Raw genomic sequence first — 24,609 nt, 5'->3', positions numbered from 1 at the left:
GACGGGCTAAAACAGTAGTGGGTCGAAGGTGGGCTGGTTTGAGCAGCTGGTCAGTTACCTCTTTATTCCATTGTAGTGGAACTGTAGTGGTGGTCAAGGCTTAGAGCTGAGATATGGACACCGTACAAGTGGCTTTTCCAAATCAGAACGGTATAGCAAATAATTAAAATGTCTAAATTAATTGAAAATATATCAATCTATTTAAATATAAATCAGTGAAATATTCATAATTATACTTATAATTAAAATAAATAAAGGATAAGTATGACATGAATATAAAATACAGAAATGAGAGGGGTACAAGTTGTACTAGTGTGGAGATCTTACACAAATATATTGAATAACCTCTACCTCTGTAAAATACAGCTTGTCAGTGTTACGTTTCTCCTTAGGGTCTTCAAAGTCCGTTAGGATTCAGTTAGAAAACGGATGGGTGGACTGTAGGGTGGTGAAGGACATGGTGTTAAACTTTGAATTGACCCATTTCCCTCTCTCTTCAGTGACCATAGTTCAAAAGGAGGGGATCTCGTCTGAAGGTGTGAAAACGCAGATGTTATAAATCCTGTTCCTCCTCCTGCTGTAATGGGCATATGCCCAGAGATCAATCATTCTTACAGACATTCTGGACTGCGGGAATGAAGGTGTCAATATTATGGGTGTGCTTTAACAAGACAGATAGCGCGTCTCAGATGTCATTGGAATAAAAGATCCTGATGGCAAAGAACTGTGAACGCTCTCGCACCTGAAGAAGACTGTACTGCCGAAACGTTGTGTTTCTCCTTTTTGTTTTTCAGCATGGTATTAGCCTGTAATGTTTTCCTAATTGTTATATAACTATATATAATGGTCTTACAAAGATTTTGGACATTTGTTACAGTAGGTTTATTTCAGATGAATTCTCTAAAATCTCAGAAAACGCGCTCCTCCCAGAGGAGGGCACGGAATGATGTTATTTTTCTGTAATAAAATGTATTTCTTACTTATTAACCACAGTGTGCTGTTTAATTTGTTATACCGCAGTGGGGTTTTTTTCATTATTTTTGCTACATTGAGCAATATTTAACGATCAGTCTCTGTTGTACACACATTAGGAAATGTACTTTAAGTCATATTCTAATGCTTCTTCAGAACGGTTTTTTTATTAGTTAATTTGTGTACTGTGACACGGAAAAATGGTTTAATTGCTAAACTATTACCGGTATGCCATTTGAATTCTTATTTTTATCGATATCCAATTTTAAACGTTGAAACAATGGCATTCGCCCTAGAAATAAAAGAAAATCTATTAACCTTTATGTCGAAAGCCGATTGGAGTGAATGTTAAACACCCAACATCTGAAATATAATGCGTGATGCGACCGGCAGAGGGCAGAACCGCTGCGACATCGGGCTTGTCGCTCGCCATGAATCTGCCACCTGCTGTCCCTGATTGGCGACTGATATTATTTTCTTCTTTCTCGATCTCAACTTTTCATTGGGGGACGTCACATCAAGAATCCGTATTCCACACCGCCCATATCACCGAGCTGGATTCTGGGACTTGTTGTCCGTTAGCACACTTCCTTTGGCGGATGTCTACTGTACTTCTTTCATACAAGAACTACATCTACCATATTGCAACGGGGCACCGAAATCGTGGGGCAATGTTATCAAAAAGAAGGACCGTTTTTAAAGGGAAACCCAAGGTTATTTGGGTTTAAGGTGGGATATCAGGTTTGGGTAAGTGTGCGATGTTTATATATTTTACACTTTGTGCGAATATTTTCTCCGGTTCGAAAAGCTTAACCGGCGCTGTGTGACCTAAACATGTAACATCAACAACAGTCCCACAACCGACTCTTCCTGTCTTGAGATCTTGGGTTCCCCGTGGTTATTAAATGGATGTAACTGATGGTGTAGTTGCATTTTATTCCCCGGTTTTCCAGGAACGGGTAGTTTAAGAAATCAATTAGTGATGGGTCTGTTTGGCGAGGTCTGCATATTCATCTATAAATAAATAAGTTGGCGCATTCACACTGTCACAAAGTACATACACTATATACTGTGAGGCAGCGGAAAAGAAGTTACGTGCAGTGGAACCTCCGCCATTTGATACATATTTTTTGGTTACAGTTTTTATTCTCCTTCTGTGATTTTTGGTTGGTCTTCTTTTTTAACATCTACGTTTACCGATTGCAATTTCGGAGTGCTGGCCGCAAGTGTTGTTCCCCAATGGCGATCTTACGGACACTTCTGGTTTTTATAGGTTTCTAGCTAGATTAAATTCACGTTTTGCAAAATAGATGTCCTCGTTGCTCCCAGGTTGTGGTGTTTTTGTCGGTGCCTAAGTAACGTCATCTTTTGACAAAAAAAAATACACATGAACAAATCTGCACGTTTTCTTCTTCGTGATTTAACTTCGTTATGACCTGTAATGGAGCATCTTTTCCTGAATTATCTTGCTCGCGTTCAAAAATGAACGTCTATCTGAACAGCAGTACTGCAAGTATTTATGTTGCAATAAGACGACTGCTTAATTCGAATAAGTGTGGCATTTTAATCGATTTTTTAAAAGCTTTAGATTCTGACGTTTTTTAAACTTTCTATATATTAGCGACTTTTTATCACATAATACGATAAATTATGTACTGTACGTGATTACATTTTAAGAGGTTCTTAACCCAGTTCGTCGTTATAAATTGCTTTCTCAAAATCCTAATATTTTAACACGCGTAACCTCTTGGGCAGCTATCGTGGAATGTACTCTTTTAGATAAAACAATGGACTTGAAATGTTTTTCGTCTCTTCTTGTAAATTTATAGGTTTTTTTTCTTTCAATTAGTTAAATTTGTTACATTCCTTTTATAGTTAAAAATATCCTTGTAAAAAGTATGAAACTACGTCATAAGAATGGGAAATCTGATCAAATTTGTGGGAAATCACTTCCTGCTTCGGAAAGATCAATGACTTTCTTCCTTCGAACTGGTTAGCTATTGAATGATACCTTCTCGGAGGAACTTGGTTTCGTAATCGCTTTCTTAATCCTTTGACTCTTGTTCATAAAGACAAACAGATACACTAGAAGAGTTCTTCACATTTGTCCCAGAGCGCGGGTTATAGTGTGTTTCAGATTCTAGACTTTTGTTTAGGGATAGCGTCCAGGTTTTTATGTGCCCATTATGTGTTTTGGACCAGTAATTATAAAGTGTTATGGGGCCTCTAAGAAAGTATAATAGAGGGTTTAGGCAGCCTGTTTCAAAGGAAACATCATTGAAGGATCTGTCTCTGTTACCTGGGTTTCACAAATGATTGTGACTACTGTCGTGATTATACAGTATATACTGTGTTAGTAGTTGGGGGGAAACAGTAATCTTGTGTTTCATAACTTTTTGGAGTCTATTTTCTTCTCCACTTCTGGTATGCAACTTGCTAAGACTTGTTTTCGTAAGCCCACACAAGCCCAGAGCAAGCTTTCTGAGAATCTGAATCTGTCCTGCCCAAGCTCTTTCTTTGTGATAACTCTGTGATCTGTGCGGGAAAGGCGTCGTGTCCTGCTTGTTCGTGCTGAGAGGAACGGTCCTAGTACATCGTGTCCTCGCCTCAAACAACAGTAAGTGAGAAATTCAGGAAGGCAGGAGAAAACGTCGACCAAAAGTGTCAAGGCTTTTTTTTTTTTTGTGCTGCTTTCCTTCAGAGACTTCCCAGGATTACAATGGTTTCTCTGAAGAGCGCTTTAAAGATGATGAAAAATGTATGTTCTCAGTGATCGCCAAGAACAGCACATATCATTATCCAAACACGGAAAATGCTGCTATCGTAGTAACCAGGGAGAGTGGGGGGTACAGCCCATCTATTTTCACTCTTTCAATTGGGGTGCACCAGCAATGATCTGATGGAGGCATTGTGGACACTATGAAAGAGATAAGATCAGATCACTTTATTGGCCATATACAATTTCTTGCTTGCTCTCCATGAGACACACAGACAGGGAGAGAAGCTTGGGGTCAGAGCCCAGGGTCAGCCATTTATACGGAGCAGTCGGGAAACAGTTGGGGTGAAGGGCCTTGCTCAGGGGCCCAACAGAGTGGGATTCCTCTGCCGGCCGTGGGATTTGAACCGGCAACCTTCCAGCCACGGACGCTGAGCCTTAGCCACAGAGCCACCGCACCGTACCAAAAGGGATGTTTGTGAAGAGTTGTGGTCCATGTCGGTAATCAGGACGCGGAAGTCGTGGATCGTGTCTTTTCCGTTCATATAGTCCAGTGTGAAGACCTCCCTCCTGGATTTCTTGGTGTTTTGAGTGGCGTTCCTGTGTCTTGGCAGGTCTGGGAAGGCCGGGGGTGTCAGATGGTCCAGTCGGCAGCAGGAGCAGACGCAGCAGTATTGTCCTCCTCATGTCCCTCCTGTCCAGCCTCCTCTGCTAGTCTCCTCGTCCTGCCCGCCCCGGCCCGGCCCGATCCCTGTCCCCGCCCCGCCTTCTAGCCTACCTCTTCCTCATGCTTTGGACGCCCGCGACTCCCCAATGACTGCCTGGATCATTCTCCCCGTCAGCCTCTCTGCCTTCTCCATCACAGGGATATGGATTGTGTGAGTACCGCACGCGCGCCCCGCCACACCCACATGCTCGGCGTTGACACAGGTGCCCCCGCATAGCGGTCGCATTGGCACACAGCCGGGCTCAGGACCTGGCAGGCCTTGGGCACAGAGAGGACAGCCCGATTTGCATGCAGATAGTAGAAGAGTGCAGACAGGCAGAGCCGAGAGCACGGTAACGGGGTTAATGATGATGTTCAGCGCTACAGGTGCGTCCCAGAAGATTCGTTTGGTAAGTGATTGGACCTGGATGACCTGGTTTATGGGACAGATTTGAGATGTTTGAATTGAGTGCTCCAGGGGTGGGGGAACTCTCATTGTATTATGTGCCTGGATAGATTTATCCTAGAGCTTTCCCTCTGTCGTTCATGGGTTTAGAATCCCCTTCTTCTGTTGCTCAGCTGTAAACAGTAAGCTCTGCTGTGTCCAATGCTGAGCACTGGGCAACCATGGTGGACTCTACTCCCATGCTCCTCAGCCTTGTGCTCCCCTATATGAGACACCCATGAGCCTTGAATACATCTGCTTGGCATGGCTCTGGCATGTCGTAAATCTTCACTGACTTTACTTCTTCCCGAATACAACACCCATCTAAAGCTCTGCTACCGCGTTTACACCACCATGTTTTAGCCAGTGTTCGGATTGTTCTGTGCTGAGCTGCCCCTGTGTGTTTTGAATACTCCACAGATACTGTACGTGGCGAAACAGTTTTCAGGTCACACTGATGCAGTGGAGCTGTCTGGTTTGCACACTTGCTAATCCAGCCAAGTGTGTGTTTCGCCTTCTAGGTATGCCATGGCAGTGATGAACCATCATGTTTGCCCTGTAGAAAACTGGTGAGTCTTTTTCTATTTTTCTATTCTATTATTGCTCCATAATAAATTAGGCAGCTGGTTTGAGTGGAGGTGTGTAGGCCTGTATTTTCATATCCTGGGCAGGATCTGAAGCTATAGCCTTGAGCAAGCTACTGTGCTTGGATTAGTGCTGTATGAATGTGCACAAATGGAAACATTGCTTTTGGATTAATGTAAATTATGAATTGTTGTATATTGGGATAGATTAAGGCAGAATGAACGTTGCTCATTCTGCCTTAATCTGTGTTTGTTTTCTCATTATTGTTCTTAAACAATAGATTGAGGAGGAATCCTTTTCATCCATTTCCCCTGAGAGAGTCAGCTGTTGTTAGTCACCAATAAACTGGGGGGTAGGGAAGAGCTGAGGGGTATTAAGTGTGTGGCGTTACTGATTGATGGGTTCATAGCCAAGATGCTTGCCCGAAGCATGTAATCTGTACTAAGATATAGCTGAGCCATCTATATAGAGAGCACAGTCGCAAAGCGTTTTTAAAAAATGGAAAAAAGGTAAATTAGCAAAAAGCAAAACATTTTCAAACATTTGATCTAATCTGAATGCAACATTACCACTTTTGAAACAGAAAGTTTTGATCAAAATCAAAATGTTTAGCATAATAGCGGTCTGTGCAAAAGCAAGTATATATTTCATGAAATGGCATTTCATTGTGGATTTGTTAAGGAAGCACTGAATGGGTCAGATCAGGCTGCCTTTTTCCAGCTCTTCATGGTGCCTTGGTTTGCTGGTCTTTGTTCCAGCTGAGTCCAGATTAAAATTTTACGGACAGTAATTAAAAACAATACTGGTTTTTAATTATTTAGGTTTTTGAAGTGATGTTTTGTTTGTAAAAAATCTTCTCGTTCTTAACCTGCAAAATACAGTGTTTAGAAGCAGAAAACAATGACAAATGTTTGATCACGCCGTTGGTTTGATGGAGCTACTGAGAGTCCAGGGTGCAAGGAAACCAGTGGAGAATGGGGTCACCAGGTCCAGGATTGGGAAACACTGGGCTAGTTTTAGCACACAGAACCAAGAACGTAATGGATTGTGTCCCAGTGTGATAGCTTCAGCCCACTTGCACTGTTTCAGTCACCCTGCTGTCGTTGTTTCCTTAGGTCATACAATGTGTCGTGCTCAGAGGAGACCTCCAAACAAGGCTTTCCAAAGAGCTGCTGCACGCTGCAGGACATTCCTCTCATCAGGTGGGTACCCTGGCCCTGCTGGCAGCACACACACTGAGTTTTATATTCACAGGATTTCCAGTGGCACCTAACTTGTTATTATAATAATAATGCATAATTGCTTACACTTGTATAGTGCTTTTCTGGGCACTCCACTCAAAGAACTTTACAGGTAATGGGGACTCCCCTCCACCGCCACCAGTGTGCAGCCTCATCTGGATGATGCGATGGCAGTGCACCAGTACACTCACCACAAACCAGCTCTCAGTGTGGAGGAGAACAGAGTGATGAAGCCAGTTCAGAGATGGGGATTAATAGGAGGCCAAGATTGGTAAAAGCCAATGGGAAATTTGGCCAGGATGCCAAGAGTACACCCCCTACGTTATTCTCTGTTGCATTTCTGTTGGGGCAAAGCAATAATATTTAATGTCCCTTTCAGTCTCACATTTTGTCATGGTGAGATTTCCAATAGTCAAATAGGTGGTCATGTTGTGCAAACAAATGCTGATGGTCAAAGATGAGAGGTGTTGTTAACAAATGTAGATTTGCATGGAGCATTCACTTTGTCATAAGGCTGCGGCCCAGTATGCCTTAATCCAATATAAAGAATGCTACTAATGATAGAGGGTGGCGCAGTTGTGAACATTGCTGCCTCCGCAGTGGTGGGAATACATGCCTTACATGGCATGTCAGTGTTGTCTCTTCATGTGCTTGTTGAGTCAAAGGTAATTGGATAAAGTAGGTTAAGGCATGCAAGTCACTTACCATAGCTGAAGGAAATACTGTCACAGAGTAATACTTAAGCTGTGCCATGCAATGTGAACGTCGGCGTTGTGAATCTGTTGTATTTGAGTTTGGCTTCCCATTCATCTCTTGCAGTAAATGTGGCTCGTTCCCCCCGGAGAGCTGCCTGTTCAGTCTCATCGGGAATGTGGGAGCGTTTATGGGTAAGAAACCAATGTGAAGGAGCGAAGAATGCCAGGTTCCTTTATGAGTTCAGCTTCTGAAAGCCATGATTGTGAGATATTGATGCGCTAAAACTGACTTCAGATCACACCAGTGTAAATACCTGGTGTTTAAACCAATCATTTTGATGGTGGAACAGTTCAGCTGGGTGAAAATCCAATGAATGCAGGTGCGATTGTATACAAATTATGCATATGCAAGATTTTGTCCATTTTTATTTATGAATAACCTGTGCATATCTATTATAAGGTATAGACCTTGAAGTATTTTGGGTAGTTGTCCTGTTGCTGAAAGTGGCTGATAGCCCTGCTCTAAGAGCAATCCTAGACATATTTGCTGCCTTTATGAAATCATTAATGAAATTATGAAATTAGTTTTGCTAGGCATTACAAATTTGGTGCAATTTACCATCAAGGTGTGACTGATTCTGCTATTAATGTATACAATTCCAGGTTTGAAATGGTTTGTTAAGGGTATTACTTTATATTACTTTACTGTTCTTGACATTGTTCTCATGGTTTCGTGGTGTAGTTCTTCCTGTTCAGAAGCTCTCAGCAAATTGCACAGGTTGAGTCTGATCTCTAAAAGTCACCGGTGAGACTCCTGGTTGTGAAGCTTTGCCAGTCTTGGTAGGGAATAGAGTTATCTTGGCCTTTGAGCTCCTGCAGGTAGGAGAGGGAAAATTCGGCAACATGGTCCCCATAGGGGAGAGAGTCCTGATGCAAATGAACAGATTACATTAAAATTGATGAATGTTCTCACTGCAAACCTGCCATTAAATCTGTTTGTATCTAGAGCCATATCGACCATTTAAATAGATACTTTATTGATCCCGTGAGGGAAATTGCAGTGCAACAGCAGCTTAGCACAGTCAACACAGCACAGTGTAACGAAATGATACAATAAGACACCAATACAATACATACAATCCAGTCACTACAGTCAGTGAGAAATGCAGTATAAGTAAAAAAATGGATCATAAAGAGTTGCTCACGGTACAAAATATACAACAACAGACCCGAAAGTACAGTTGTATTGCACATGGTAAATATATGCTCAGAATACATGAAATGAGCTATGTGAAGGGCTGTGAGCTGCAGAAGTAATGAGTTATGTAGAATGCAGGTCATATAAGGAATGAGTGGGGAGACCCATCAGGCTGCATTGGCTGTAAAGGTTAATGTCCATGCTGAAGAATAGACAGAAGTTTAAGGTACTATAGATATACTGGTAAATTGTACTGTGGAACAATAATATGTACAGTAAGTATCCACAGAGAATAAATGCATGAATAAATCCAGGTATAAGTGCTCTTAAGGGTCAGCTAAAATCTGCAGGAAATAAACATATAAAAAATAAAGCTTAAACTCTGCGATGTTATAGTGTCGCATTCCAAGTAGTCTTCCATATTAAGGTTTTAGCACCAATATCTTCACCTTCTTCTACCCTAGTTTCTGTGAAAGCAAGTTTTTTTTTAAAATAAAAAAATTGTCAAATTGTCCCCCACCTCCACGCCCATGATAAAGGAGGAAGCCTTAACGATGCATCTGCTAGCTGTACATATTGATGCGTGCTAAACAGACATCAATAATGGATGGGCCCCTTGCTGTAATGAGCTGTAGGATGGGGGAGGTCTGTGCATTGGGAATGGAAGTGGGAATGGAACATTAATACACAGCTCCAGTAATGAGAGACTGGCAGGCAGGATTGCTTAACAGCCTTGCACGTGTGCAGAGCACTGGAACATCAGCTCCCTGCCAGGATGGAGCTGGGCGTTGCAAAACTCAAAATGTGGCAAAGAGTTGAGGTCTCTTTTTTTTGTAATTCTGTATTGTCCCCATCTTGCGTTATCTGCTGGAGGTGGCTTTTTGCATAATTCCATAATTATTTAGCATTATATGGAGTGCTTGGTTTTTCAAACAAATAAGTTGGTGTAATAATTCTTTGTGTGCTTCAGTATCTGACCCATTTAATGTAAAACCGTTTACAGCACTTTACATACCCATGTTGTTAGTAAAGCTTAAGGCTAAACCTGGGTTCTGTTTGCTCAATGCAGGCCTTTACAATTAAATTTCCTGTTCCATGTCTTAAGAGCCAGTCCTAGATATGTGGTGAGTATGAGCCTGGAATGGTGTGGTGCTTTAGGACCAGGAGATTAGAGCAGGAACTCCAAATCCTTCCCTGCATGGTAAACTGTATTTGTTTTTTCCTTACATCTCTCGGTCTGCCTTCCCCTCCACAATCCGCCTCCTCCCTCCCTCCCCCTCTCGGTCCTCCTCCGTCACCTTCTCTCCCTCCCCGCTCTCCAGTGGTGATGGTGTGTCTGCTGCGGTACGCCCAGGTGATCGAGCACAGCCGGCGTTCCTGGGTGAACACCAGCGGCCTCATCACCGGCTGCACCAACGCCCTGGGTCTCGTCATGGTGGGGAACTTCCAGGTCAGTGCCCCTGCTGCTACACTGGAGGAGCCCATGTGCCTTCCTGTTTGCGTAAAGATGCCTCTTCATGTTCACGGCCGCTTTACTAAGAGAAAGAGCTGCAGTCAGTTATAGCTTTGTAGCCCCTTTTGCTGTAGGGGTTAAAAAAGGAGTCAGCGTTAGATCTAGGAAAGTTATGGTAAAGCTCTACAGTGCGATAGTAAGACCTCCTCCAGAATATTGTGTTCAGTTTTGGTAACTATACCACAGAAACATATCATAGCCTTGTGAAGAGCAACAGAGATGATTGGTGGATAGAGAGGTTCAACTGTGTAGTGAAACAAGGACACAGCATCGCAATTCATTTGGGACACAGAAGAGGAAACACTTCATTACTTTAAATCAGTTGGTCTTTAGAACAAGCTGAACTATTGTTTGCAAGCCTTTCTTATGTTCTTTTGTAAGAACACGTTCTTCAGAGGCAGGCATGCTGACAGACAAGTTTCTATGTGTTGCATCAAAGACAAATCTATCCATGTTAATGGTCAGTATACTAATGAACTGATGTGTCAGTTGAACAGTGCAAGTGAGTTGCAGGGGTCAGATATTTCCATTCAGGCTCAACACGCAGAGCACTGGTAGTTCAAATGATGACCTCACCCTGCCACCTCCATGAGCAGCTTTTTCAAGTGGCTTAACTCTGGGGGGGAGGGGTGTCCGGTCCTGGTCCAGTTTCAGCTAATGGTGCTTGAAAGAAGAGGCGAGAAACCTTGCAGACCCACCAGCCTTCCTGAACCAGGCTGAGACATCTGTGTTTCAGCTGCTGCTGTGGTCATGAATTGTAACTCATCAGCTCTGTGCGGAGTCAGCCTGGGCCTGTGCATGTCAAAAGCTGTTTTAATTTGCTGGTATGTCTATCCTTACCTCCCTTGGAGAGCACTGTAGCATTACATTTTAGAGCACAATTAAATACTTAGGTACAGGCAAGGACCTGTATATGCATGAGTGTTGTAAGTCTAAACACTTAATGTATAATTCAGTTTCATGTACAGTCCAATGAGTGCAGCATTCCTGCTGTCCTGGGATGCTATGCCTAGTTATATCAATATTTAATTGGCTGCTTATTTTAGTGTTAATTGAAATAACCCATGCCTGCTTTTAAACTCTAAAGTCACATGAAGTCAGCAACAGTGGCTCCAGTCATGGGAGATTAAGGACAGAGTACCCCCCCACACCTTAAACCAGACAGTATTTCTAGGCACTGCAGTGATGCTGTGTCAGCTCACCTAAAACGTGGAGTGAGCCTGCTCTGTTCCTGAACACATCTGAGCACTTTAGCTTTGTGTCCAGAAGAAAAATGTAACATCTTCCATGGATTGAAAGAAATAGTCAACTCAGTGTGAGAAAGTTATTCTCCTGCTTCCTCCTAAAACAAGCAGAAGGCCTGTTGTAGACACATATCTCATGTTCTAGAAAGAAAGAACCAGTAAATACATCTGGATTCAATCCTCAAGCATGTACTTAAATAATCTGTCTGTACTTCTTGAGGCTTTCTTGCTCCACTGGATGAACACATCTGTCTGATCTTTGTTTCTTGCTTGTTTATAACTTATACATTGCTGGAAATGTTGTGATGTGTTGAGGTATTTGTGCAATACAGTGCATTGTTCACATTCGGGACAGCTGTGAAGAGTAAAACGTGTGGTTTTGGGGGAATGTGAATTAAAGAACGTGGCTAAACTGAAACGCCTTGGGTCTCTGTAGTTCCAGAGACACATGATTTGTGAAGTGGGCAAACTCTGTTTCACCAGACAAAGCAGCCTCTGTTGCAAAATGTTTTTATAGCCTTTAACTTGCATTCTGTTGTCTGCAAGCCTTGTAGGGGAAGGTGACAAATTAACCTTGTGATGGGCCTGTCCCTGAAAAATGAAGTCAGGGACATTTGGTACTGATAAAGGAAATGGAGGGTAGGGTAACGCAGGGAGCTGATAATCGCTGCTGGAGTTTTTTTTGTGGTTCGCAGTACTTGTCTCAGAAGCAGCCCGTTGATTGAAGCTTAATCCCCTGAAGTCTGACTGGTCTGTGTGGAATGTGTGGTGAAATCACGCACAGTGGGTATTAAGCGGGTGAACATGCAAAATCTGACTCTTGGGGTGATTTTCATTCCAGAAATTAAACTGGCCTAGAATAGGTCATTGTCGAAGCATAGCGCACTTTTAACATCATTGTTCCATTTCTTGGTGCTCCTTGCTTTATTACTGGTGACACTATGGAAGGACAAAATTGCCCCCCCCCTCCTCTCCCTGCGTCCCTGTGTTCTTCCCCAGCCGCTCAGGGGTCTCAGGCCTCCATGCTGCCAAAATACAAAACGGAAAACCTTTAACAGTCGTGCCGCACTTGAACAGAAAACGCTCTTGGAGGATATTCATTTGCTCCAGTGCTGGGCGGTTGGAGGAGGGCGGAGACACGTTGTCTCCTGGCCTGCAGTGTCCCAGCTCTGGCCGTCTCGCTCTTCCAGGTGGACCACGCCAAGTCCCTGCACTACATCGGCGCGGGGGTGGCCTTCCCAGCCGGACTGCTGTTTGTGGGTCTGCAGTGTGTGCTCACGTACCGCATTGCCATCACCGCGCTGGACTACTGGATGGCACACGTGCGTGTGGGGCTCACCGTTGTGGCCTTAATCTCCCTCATCCTGAGTATCCTTTGAACGGGGACGTACCATTTTGGAGGTGGTGGGTGGGGCAGCACTCTTCATCTGCTCTTTTTTCTTTCGTATGAGCGCAGAAAGAGATTTGGCGAATGCCATCATAGCGTTTGGCCGCCAGCGTCTAATCTTCTTGACAGGAAGGGATCGTAGCCAACAGGAAGCCCAGAATGAGGAGTCCCCAGTCCTGGTCCTGCAGAGCCAGTGTCTGCAGGTGTTCTAGGTCTCTTTAAAGCACCTGAAGAGCTGTAGGCACACTGGCCCTTCTGGGTGAAGACTAGGGACCCCTGGGCTATGGTGAATGCTGTATCCTGATGAGATTCCTGAAATCTGAGTCTGGTAAGAACTTAAAAAGGCCCAAATGAGGAGGGAAGCAAAGGGGCCATGTTTTAGATCTGGATTTGTGTAGGATTACAAAAACTAAAGCACTGGCAACGTTTCGTAAAAAAAAAAGAATGACGCACAGCTTTGCAGTTCGCTGGCTGGCAGAAGACCAAATGACCTCTTTCAGTAATGCGGGCAACTGAGTTTAAGAAGTGCAGGAAGTTCCAGGAATGCAGACAGTCGAGCTGTGATGGCTGTGGCAGCGAGCGTTCTGTAACAGTGTGCTTTTGTGAGCTGATAAGCTCATTTAGATAAAGCACCAGTGAGTTAGATAGCTGCTGGCAGAAAACTGATCTGGGCTCAGTGTATTGTAAAATAATTAAAAGAAACCGCAAACCGTAGCTCAGGGTGCAATTTATCTCTTTTTCTAAAGTTCAGTGGTGTAAAAAATGAGCTAAGGCACTGTGGCATTTGCTCCTCTTTTAGTTCAGCTAAACTACAAGAGGAGGGTGGCATGGCCTGATTCTGATTGGGGGCACCTTCTGTGTGGAGTTTGAATGCTCTACCCACACTCCCCTGGGTGCCACAGTTACCCCTCACCTCCCAGAGACCAAAAACAGGTTCGCTTCATTGGAAATAATTGTCCTTTTCTGTGCGGGCATGTCCTTTAGTGCACTGCTAGCATCAGTGATAAAATTACAGGGATGTCCCTGGCATAGTAAATTCACTGGGCCCGTTAAGCCGTATATCTTTTCTATACTTACATGAGATGGACATGTCAATGCCTTAATGCACTGTTAGACTTTTAAGTACACAGGGAGTAATGGGTCATGAGTAACTGGACTTTTCCCAGAAAGCAAGACTGTGGGTTGTCCTGTTCCCTGTTACACTGCTACATAGAGATCTCCAGTTTTAGTGCAGTCCCAGCCCAGGGGGTACAGCTTTAACACCCTATCTATGGCTTCAGGAGTTATTGGATTCTTTCAGCAGGATATGAAGGCCTCACCCCCCTTCTGCCTTTATAAAAAATTCCTAGACCCCAGGTTTCCATTACCACAGCAACCACACACTTCTAAGCAGGACTTAGTAACCCGCTTAGAAGCCTGTGCCTGTATACTGAGTGAAACTGTTACTTGTATGCAATTTTATTTATCTGTGGGGAAAATACCACTCATAATTATAAGTGCATTTCCAAGGAGAACTGAAATTGGCCCTATAAAAAGTTTCTTTAGTTGGTTATTTGTCTTTTAAACGCTTTGCCAGTGCTGACGTACTTTTGTGTTGAATAAAATATGGTGATAACTGAAAAGCCAGAGACTGGTTTAGTCTTTGTTTTTCTGAACGAGTTTAATTTACAAGACAGGTTTTGAACCTTGGTTAAACATTTCTTCTTTGCACCTGGATTCTTGTAAGTCATAACTCTTGTGTGATTCATATAACTCTTGTGTGGCATGAGGAAAGATGCATTTATTGTGCATGTTAAAAGATGGTCTGACAAAAAATGATAGCTGGGACTATCATGTAGCTTTTTATTAATAAACACTGTCACGTTTGTCTGCTGCTTTTTTAAGACTACTGTAGATTAGGTCTCCTGTTTATTGTAGCAGTTTTTTTTTCGAAGGCTGGCAAACGCTGTTCATTCATAGAACACTTTGAGACTCTGTTAGTTAATCATTAGGCATTACTTTAAACATTACCTTACCCCCAATGGTTTCCTTGCCTGGTTCTGGAGGTCCTGAAGGAACACTGTCTGCTTGATTTTGATCCAGCTGTACAGTGATAAATGCATTTAAGTTTCCTATTTGAATGTTCTTCCCGTGTACATGTGGGTTTCCTCCCACAGTCAAAGACATACCAGTGGGTTAATTGACTACTAGGAAAATTGAATGTGGTTTGAGTGTGAGCGTGTTGTGTCTGTCTGTGTGCCCTGCAATGGACTGGTGTCTTTTCCATGGTGTACACCGCCTGGCGCCTGTTGCTTGCCAGGTTAGGCTCCAGCTCCCCTGCGACCCTGAAATGGATGAAGAGGTTAGAAAGTGGTTGGATCGATGGATTTATGACATCGTTTGCTGTTAATAGGTCGAATAGGTTTTGGGTTTTGGCCTCAACCCTGTGTCAGCTTCTGAGTTTCAAAAGTGCCCTCATTTGGTTGCACTGCCTTAAATATAAGCTATTGTACCCTGCAGATGGGAAAAACGCTCACTGTAGGTGTGTTTGACGGTGTCATCCCAACCTGTCTGTTTGTTAATTGTTAGTTTAATGAACATGAATGAATGAACATGAATGTTTAATGAACGATTAATTGATTAACTGGTAAGAGCTGTGTAGTCAGAAATAATGGGAAGTAGATTGAGGACAGGCTGTATTCTGGGTCTAATTGAAGAAACAGGTTAAAAGCCTGAGCTGGCTACAGGACTCAATCTGCATTTTGAGTAAGTGCCTTTACTAGTTGACCCACTGTTCCACCTTTTTGATTTTTTTTTTAGTGGCTTAAATGAATATATTGGCTATCAGCAGTTTTTCTTAGTTAGAATTGTTTGTTAATTGCTAAGAACCCCTGAGCCCTCCAGGAAAATGACCACAGAAGATTGGAGTAGCCACTCTTCCCCCAATTAGCGTGGATTGGGATTGGCACGCCCTCCCCTCCCCCTTTGAATTTCCTTAACCCTGCTGCTCCCAGGTGGGGTCTTCTTCATCCACGAGAGCTTCCACCTCCAGCATGCTGCGGCCATCTGCGAGTGGATCTTCACAGTTGACATCCTGGTCTTCTACGGCACTTTCACCTACGAGTTCGGCGCCGTGACCAACGACACCATGATAATGGCCCTGCAGCGCAACCAGGGCCCCGGGGGCATCGGGGGCAAGAGCTGCAAGTCTCCGGGCAGCAGCAGCACCTCCACCCATCTCAACTGCAACCCCGAGAGCATCGCCATGTTGTAGCCCCCTCCCTGTCCTGCAGCTCGCCGGCTCCCCCTGCTGGATCCTCATAGGCGGTGCTCTGGAACCGCGGGGGGCAGTGTGGTTGGTGTGGTGTTGGGGCATCATGCAAACGCTAGGCACAGCCCATAAAACGCTAAAATGTACCTCAGTTTTGTATCGGAGTAACGCGACGTGGCTCAAATCTAAGTAGTAATAGAGGTGAGCACCACGAAAAAGTTTCAGATTGTACTGTGGTATATTACTGTGTAGGGAACAGTTGGTATTGCAGTCTCAGTATTATATATATGGGTAACTGTAATTATTTAAGGCATTCTGTTGTTTGTGGATTAAATTGTGGATACGCACATGGTCCCTCCCTACGTAGTCTCACAGGTGTAATGCATCATGGTTGATAACGGGTGACACCTGACTTTTTGTTTCTCCAATGTTTACTCTGCAGAGTCTTTAGGGACTGTGGAGAAGTTCAGAGTTTTTTTAGTAACAAAAGTAGCCCCCCTGGACTGTAGAATACGTGAACTCTTAAGCAGACATTTGACCTGAGCCTCTACGTACACACACCTTATTCCACTGATGATTTCTTACAAACAACAGACTGTAGGAGCTGCTGTACAAGTTACCCTGTATGTATATTGAACGCAGTACTTGAGGTCAGGCTCACGATGACTGCTGTAAATTGTGGTCTTTTTAAAAGCTTGAGGAGTTGCTGTGTGCTTATTTTGTAAGCTAAAAGCCATCAACCTGCATAGCTGTGAGCTATCACAGCACGTATGAAACAATCATGTAAGGTTCTGTTTCCCTGTAGTTTTTGGACCTTTTTTGGCTAACAGGATCTTGTTGGGTCTTAGTGTTTTTTTTTTAATTTGCCTCTTGGCATGAAAAATAGATATAAAAATGATGCTATATTGCTGACAGTGTTGGCTATCAGTTTATTGATTCCCTTTGATTTAAAAATGTTTTAAATTGTTTTGTTTTTTAGTCACCAAATGGTTATCCCCCAAGAAAATTCATTGAGTCTCTTGGACCGAATGAGGCTTTTCTGTGGTAGCCTCTTGACCAGCACTAGTCCTCAGAAGCTTTAAGAAGACCTCATTTTATTTGGCACTGCATGATCAACACACAAAGGCCAAAGATCTCAGTCTGCTGTTTCAAGCATCAGGCCTGTAGAAACTTGGAACTGTGGAATTTCTGATTGACACAGTTCCATATTTTATTTAGTTAAGAGTTAAACAGTCTAGTTGAAAATTTACAGGCCTGAAAGAAAGTAGGCTGAAGTCAAGATACAAAGCTCATTATTTTTGGTCTGAGGGAATAAAACTGCTTTCACGATCACGATCACTGAGCTCAAACTGCCAAGTACTTTAGACATTTGAACTGCTTGTTGCATTAAACATGCAGCATCATTCACAACACCATTAAGAGTGAGGTCTTTGGCCTAAGGCACTTTGGTCAAACCTGTGTGCATTTTGGTGTTGCAAATTTCTTGCGGGTTCTTGTTTATTGTTTAAAAAAAAATTTAGGCTGGGGAAAGCAAAAATAGCCCAGATTCAAATTTCTCATCTTTTGTTTTCTGTTTGCTGTGTGTCCTGCTGAACATGTTGATGTGCTGTTGGAAACTAAAAGCCATAGAAGCAGACAGGCTAGTGGGAAGCATGCAGTGCGCACAGGAGAGCTGTGACTCTTGCCTGCCTTGCTTACTCGCTGTTGGTAAGCGTGTTGTGATAAGGGTTGGATGTTTGCTTTTTTTAAAACGAAAAAGCATTGGTACTTTTTGTTTTTTAACTGTGTTTGTATGCCATATCCCATGCACTCATGTGGGCAGCGGTTTCAGTTGCTTCCGTCACTTTCTCCACGGAAGGTGCCCCCAGGCCTCGGAGGCATGCTGGGACTCTGGAAAGGGCGAAAATATTTCTTTGATTCTCACAGAAGCATTACATGAGATTTCCTGAAAACCGCAATGGTCGTGGTATAAATCGGCAGCTACACCTCTCCCGTTTTTGATTGCGTCTGACAACAGCACCAGCATCGCAGTCCATATGAGCCAGTTTATATTCTCCTCGGTGTCCAGTTTTGTTTCCTGAAAGGCCCCATTTTTGAGCTGTTGCGTTGCTAGGCTACGCCGCCAGATGTAACCTGTCTTGTGTCTTGGCCAGCCCTTCTCTCAGGCCGCTAAGTTGACTTTGCGCAGAGTGTGTTTCAAAGGTCCCCTGGCCTGTCTGTGGTACACAAATCTCCCTCATGCCCCCGTTTCCTTGTTGCAGTCCTGCCAATTTTTTTTTCCGGTACTGCCGTCTTCACTTTGCATTTATTTGTTTTTTTAACATGGGGAACACTGCTAGAATGCTTTGTCTTTCACTTCAGAGAAAGGGGACTGTTTGAGGGGTTCAGTGGCTTTGCTGATCCAGGGCCCAGGCTGGTTGGTAAGGCAGCCACAGTACTCGTTTCAGAACAGGGAAACCAGTTAATGGCGCTGTATAACAATGGTGGTTTTTTTCTGTATAATAATATAAACTTCAAGGCTGGTTCCTTGAACGGTGCAGAAGTTACAATTTTCTAGTTTTTAGGATTTCTAGTATTAAGAGTCCAGAATATGGCTCTACACGTGCTGTACATTTCCACTGTGTTTCCACTGTGAATTCAGTGTATGTTATCAAACTAATGGAGAGGAGCTGCCAGCTGTGGGATTGTGTCAGAGTCTGCACATCCCATGAGTTCAGAATTTATGGAGGGGGAATTCGTTATGTTATACAGCACCACGTCCCTGTGGTAACAAGGATACAGCTGCAGTTGAAAGTAAAGCTTCCGTACAGCTATCTGTGCATTTTAAAACTTGTTAAACAGTTGCACTATGCTTACTCCTGTAACAAGAACATTTGTTATTGCAAAGCTCAGAAAATCAACCTACTTTGAAATTCCCTTTTCTAACCTCAAGACAAACACCAGCTACCTTCATTGACCATAGGAGGGCACTGCAGTGGCGACTGAGATTTCCTGCGGGGTTGTGGGTCTGAAATTCCCAGCTTCCACAGTGAAATGGCGAATACACCAGCCTCCGCTCACACTACTAAGACTTTGCCAAATGTCAGTATTCAACGGTGCCCGTTTCTTTCTGTGGCGCTGAGAGTTTTCTGTGCCCCAGTGGCTGTGAACACTAAATGTTTGCTTTGTAGCCAAAGCGTCCTCCCCATTGCTGCCGTTGTGATCTCACTGTCGGGAGACAGGAGGCCAGCGGCTCACCCTGCCCCATCCCCCCAGACACTGTGCTGCCGACTGGTAGGGAAGTGCTGGAAGGGGTTCTTCTGTGCGTGCTTCTGGATTTCTGCCCGCACAACCAGTCAGGACAGGCTGGAGTAGTTTTTCTGCTTGGAAGGGCTTGTGAGTTTTAAGGAGCTGGGGACGGGATAACTCCAGGGCCCCTTTGCATTTAAGAGTTTTGTTTGTTTGTTTTTTTTTATAAAAAGTGTTCTTCTCAATGCATTCATTTCAGGTTTCCTTTACTTGTGTGTTCCACATTAATACTGAGTTTTGCTCTGAAACCTCACTCAGTGCTAGCAGTTGTTTTGTGAATAATTCCCTGCCAAATTGGGGGGGGTGGGCTGCTTTCGTTGTTCATAACTCCACCACCTAGCTGCTGTCTAGGCTGGCCAGTTCATCACAAGATTTAAGGTTGGACCCTGTCTCGTGGCGAAGATCTTGAGCAAATCTCCTGTGTGTATCAGCTGGCCTTTTCATTCTTGTTTGCCACCCACAGTTTCACTTCACTGGAATGTTTATTTCCTGTTTGTCTGGTCTTCATAATCAAGAGTTTATGGAAGCCGGAATTAAAAATGATTTTGTTAATACTGTTCATTAGCTCTTGTTCCATCCCTTCTTCTTTGGCTGATCTAAAACCTGAATGTCAGAACTTTATAGGTTAAGAAATGTGATTGGCCTTTTTTAATGTCTACAGTTTGTATGTTTTTTTTTACATGAGAAGTTTTGGCTTTAGGGGGAATTTTGTGTTACAATTCAGTGTTTACGGTTTAACTTTCTTCCAAACAAAATGGTAAGGTGTGCCAAGGGGGGACAAAACATCTATCATAGAAATATTAATTGTAATATTCATCTAATATTAATGCTCTATAAAGCAGAACTTGCAGAAATTTCGTTGACAGTGGGTCTCCCTGATCTCAGGCATTGACACAGAAAACAGTAGTCAAACTGTAAGAACAAAATCAGTGATGTAAGGAAAGAGCTTAACCCTCCAGCAGCACAGCTGAGAACAGCACCAGCCACATAAAGCTGAAGCAAAAGCGCAGTGGAGCTGGGAGGCCCATTTAAAAAGTGCTGTCGTGCAGAATTAAATTATTTTTTAAAAAATATGTATATTTCAGTTTTTATGTGTATATAGACAGGTGTAGTGGGTGGAGGTAGATTTCTACTAATGTTTCTCCGAGTTGTCAGAGTTCTTGCTCCCTGGCTGGGGCAGTATATTGGCCAGCGTGGGGGCGGGGCAGTATATTGGCCAGCCGGTGTGTGGGGGCAGGGCAGTATATTGGCCAGCCGGTGTGTGGGGGGCGGGGCAGTTTATTGGCCAGCCGGTGTGGGGGCGGGGCAGTATATTGGCCAGCTGGTGTGTGTGGGTGCGGGGCAGTATATTGGCCAGCCGGTGTGTGGGGGCGGGGCAGTATATTGGCCAGCTGGTGTGTGTGGGGGCGGGGCAGCCCGGGGCAGTTTATTGGCCAGCCGGTGTGGGGGCGGGGCAGTATATTGGCCAGCCGGTGTGTGGGGGGCGGGGCTGTTTATTGGCCAGCCGGTGTGGGGGCGGGGCAGTATATTGGCCAGCCGGTGTGGGGGGGGGCGGGGCAGTATATTGGCCAGCCGGTGTGTGGGGGCGGGGCAGTATATTGGCCAGCCAGTGTGTGGGGGCGGGGCAGCCCGGGGCAGTTTATTGGCCAGCTGGTGTGGGGGGGCGGGGCAGTATATTGACCAGCTGAGCTCGTGCAGAAACGTTGGCTCTTGGCGAAGGGTAGCTGTGACCATCCTGTTGCCTGTTTTCAGGTGCTCGGTGCGAGCTCCCACACACACACCACTGCAGTGGACATTTAGTGACCCAGTTCTAGCGCTGGACTGAGTGGACTGTGAAATTTTGTGGGTCCTGTTTGATTCTGGGATCCTCTTTGACTTGTTCTTTTTGTTTCAAATTTTTAAATTTGAGCCTAAATCAATTAAGGTCCCGGAAGAATTCATTAATGAAACTGCCCCATGGCATTGCTTTGCCAGTTCTTGGAAAATACCCCTACATCTCTCTGGGGTCAGAGGTCCCTACCACGTGACCACAGCACTTATCTACGTCCTGTTTCTGAGAGAGTTCAGTTTGTTGAGTAATTGTCAAATCACTACGTTTATAATACAACTTTGAATATTTTTTTTTTTACTTGTTGGTTCTTTCGGTTGTGCCCTGCTGTAGAATGTAACACCTGAAAGTCTCTCCAGACCTGTGAGGAGAGGCCTGTGTGTTGAGGTGTAGTACAAAGATCCACCCCAGACATGCTTCTGTTTCCTTGACTCTTGCTTCTGTTCATCCCTCATGGGCCTTACCTCTGAGCATTATTAATGTGTGTGGGGGCAGAGTAGGCTATGGTAAGCGTTATGCTTACCATAGCCTACTCTGCATAATGGCTGCTGTTTTACAGAACTGGCATAGCAAAAAGACTGCTGTTTAAAAACAAAAACAAGAACAAGTGAAAGCCCTAATTAGAACACAAAGCAGTGGGACGGTGACTCATTTATCTTCCTTTCCGCCCTAAGGAAAAGACCAGGCACAGACTAATGTGGTCCAGTGGTGTTTGAATAGTGAAGGTTCAGATGTGCCAAAGCCTTAAACGATCAGTTCAGCCAAGCATCTCCAGCAGTCAACTGGCTGCACACCGACACAGACATTTCATTGCAGCAGTCATCTTTTTAAAAAACACACTACACTCTCTGACTGCAGCTTGTGCCAAATACGTACTGAAAAAGAGCACATCCTGACAGTTGTGCTGTGTTGTTATTAGAGGAAAACAATTCGGCCAATACTGTACATTCATATTTTTGTTTTAAAAAAAAATGGCAAAAGGCTGTTATCAGTTCGCAATTGCTTAACATGATGCGATGGTGCACAAATGGCTTTGTACTTAATTTTCTTGTCTTGTGCTGAACAGTAAGATGTGTAACTGCCTGGCTGAACACAGCCTAACTGGATTGTGGGCCTGTATTACAGAGGCACCATGTTATTGACTAACACCACTCCAGCACTCTAGTTTCTGGTTCTCTCTCACATCTCAAACCTTTTATCTCGGAATACCTGGGTTTCAGAATTGCTCGGGTTGTGGAGAACTTCCACCTAGTCTTCTCTTGAACTCTTTTATTTCCCCCCTGCTGAAAGTGCCGTAAGGTCTGACTGAAGTGAAGATGGTTTTATGACAAAAGGCCACTGCAGTTCCCTATGATTTCTTTCACCTTTCTCTTAACTCTTAGCTCTGCTGTTCATGTCTCACATCCGTATTTTGCCTATGGGATTCTCATTACCACGTTGCAGAAAAACAAAAACATGATTTTGTGCTGAGGATCCCAGAGGCAAAATGTTTATGTGAAACAGAATTCCCCACCAATCTTTTCCCCGGAACATGATAAAATTGCTGTCACCATGCCACACCATGCATTTGTTCCTGCATGTCATGAGAATAAGAATGGCTCATGAAGAGCAAAGAGCTTCTGGTCCTCTTTGTGTTGAACAGCACTGCTGTTTGGGAGAGATCTACACTGCCCATCACCACTGCCTTTAAGGGTGGGAGAGAGAAGCTGAAGATAGAGTGAGGATCTGGGTGTTTTTGGTATGGATGCAGCGCCAGTCTGCTTCTCCTTTTAAGTTGCAATCAAGCAATGCGTTGTCTCTGTTATCGTTTTTGACTACTAACACTTACAGTGTTGAGCAGACGAGTCAGATGGGCCTTATCTACAATTCCTCTTTGTGTCTTGGGGACACGTGTAAAACCAGAGCAATATTAAACCGTTTAATTTTACACTTAATCCAACAATTGACTGATGTGTCCTCTCTTCTTAAAGTTTCCCGCCTTCTAGTTTTGTCAAAATGATTTGCAAAGGAGGAGAAAAATAAATGTGCCTGTATTCAACCCTGATTTTCATAAGAAGAAGTAGTCTTACAGACAACCCGTCTGTACTTACAGTGGCAAACGTTAATTGGCAGCAAGGTAAAAAGATGGATTTTGGGACTGCTTAATCATTTCCAAATGAGCTAGATGGGTTGAATAGCCTCCTCATTTGCAAACCTTATTGTTGTATTTATTGAAGATTCACACTAAATATACAATAAGATAAAGGTTCTTCAGTAAAATCAGTTACAGTGGCAATCATTTACAACTTAAAAGGAATTGCATGGATGTTTGGTTTGGCAGGGGTGAGGTGATGGTAGCACAGACATCCAAAAAAATATAAATATTTTTGATTGAGACTGTAAAGACTATTTTTTCTTTTATAATAGCAGGCATAATTACAATTTATGTATTCTTTTTAATGATCTTTTTGTTCAAATTTATATATAAAATGAAATCAAGGATTCTGATTATTATTAAAGTTCTGGTTGTTCCAGATCATTTTAAAACAATTTGGGGAGTGGTGCATTTTTTTGCAAGCAGTAGACTTGTGGGTCCATTTTTGGCAAACACTTAAAATAACAGAATGGAAAAACAAGATTCTTTGTAGGAGAACAGAATCAGCTCAAAGAGACAAAACTATCAGCCCCAGTGACAGTCCAGCCGGATACTGAAAAGTTGAAGCTCTGTCCTTACTGCCATGGAGATTTTAGTCAGGAAGCAGTCTAACTGGGAGAAAAGGGTCTATGACTGACTCTGCCCTATTCCCAAAACACACAATGACCACTGACCTGAAGTCCAGGAGGCTTTACTGTAGTTTTTTCCAAGGCTTCTAATAAAAGATTTTGCTTCCCTTGACTGTTAACAAACCCAACTACACCATGCACACTTTACATCCATCAGAAATAATTAACACCCAATGTGGCTATTTACAATAGTTTAGAGACCCTTTAGCGGCCACTAGTGGCAGGTTGTTTGTAGTTGCAGGTCCTTCTTAAGCCAATGCACTGCTAGCACTTACTCGGCATGCAGGTTTGAGCCCTTGGCCCACATATCATTGACTGTTGCCCTATGCTATGGCAGTGGAGACTTGTGATTCCCTGAACTGCGGTGCACAACTGCTAGAGTAATTGGTGAGTGATTTTAGGAAAATGGCAATTCCTGTGACTTGTCAGATCTGCAATCTTGTAATTGCATCCATAAGAGCTGTGACGGTTCTTCCAGTGCTGACTCCCGTAAGGAACTGCGGAGCTTTAACGACGTCAAAAGGTGAGAAGCTTAGTAGGCAAGTGTACTGGAGGATGAGCATATCTGCAGGTCCTTCTTCCCTTGGGGTTGTAACATGTAAAAACAATTGGTTATTCCAACCAAGTGAAATCCAGTTTGTGGAATTTTTCCCACGCTCTGAAGGGAGGTAGTTGAAAAAAGAGCTTGGAAGCTCATCATTATGTGGTTTTAATTAACATACTTTTTTTTTTGCCAACAAATCCATTCTCATGTAGGAGAATCCATTCCATTGTAGCA

The 24,609-nt window shown here is 43.6% G+C and overlaps 1 protein-coding gene across 2 annotated transcripts; it reads left to right on the top strand.

Moving 5' to 3' along the window:
* Nucleotides 1–1,605: 1,605 nt before the first annotated feature.
* tmem150aa (transmembrane protein 150Aa) lies at nt 1,606–23,597 on the top strand. Of its 2 annotated transcripts, none has more exons than XM_006625355.3 (8): nt 1,606–1,719; nt 4,303–4,566; nt 5,361–5,408; nt 6,540–6,626; nt 7,485–7,552; nt 9,881–10,008; nt 12,506–12,683; nt 15,696–23,597. In XM_006625355.3, exons 2-8 carry the CDS (start codon nt 4,502–4,504, stop codon nt 15,953–15,955), a joined length of 834 nt encoding a protein of 277 aa, XP_006625418.1. In that variant the 5' UTR covers nt 1,606–1,719; nt 4,303–4,501; the 3' UTR covers nt 15,956–23,597. The 2 variants fall into 2 exon arrangements, with proteins under 2 accessions (XP_006625418.1, XP_015195950.1); XM_015340464.2 differs by lacking the exon at nt 1,606–1,719 and adding an exon at nt 3,242–3,589.
* Nucleotides 23,598–24,609: the final 1,012 nt, after the last annotated feature.

Source organism: Lepisosteus oculatus, chromosome 2 (genome assembly GCF_040954835.1).
Source record: "Lepisosteus oculatus isolate fLepOcu1 chromosome 2, fLepOcu1.hap2, whole genome shotgun sequence".
Lineage (NCBI taxonomy): Eukaryota > Metazoa > Chordata > Actinopteri > Semionotiformes > Lepisosteidae > Lepisosteus > Lepisosteus oculatus.
The sequence above is the reverse complement of the archived record's forward strand: the minus strand, read 5'-3'. Positions and strand labels throughout refer to the sequence as shown.

Coding starts and splice junctions, on each gene's coding strand:
- tmem150aa (XM_006625355.3), top strand. CDS start 4,502: ATGACTGCCTGGATCATTCTCCCCGTCAGCCTCTCTGCCTTCTCCATC. Junction 6,627..7,484: donor CAGGACATTCCTCTCATCAG/GTGGGTACCCTG, acceptor CATCTCTTGCAG/TAAATGTGGCTCGTTCCCCC. Junction 12,684..15,695: donor CTTAATCTCCCTCATCCTGA/GTATCCTTTGAA, acceptor TGCTGCTCCCAG/GTGGGGTCTTCTTCATCCAC.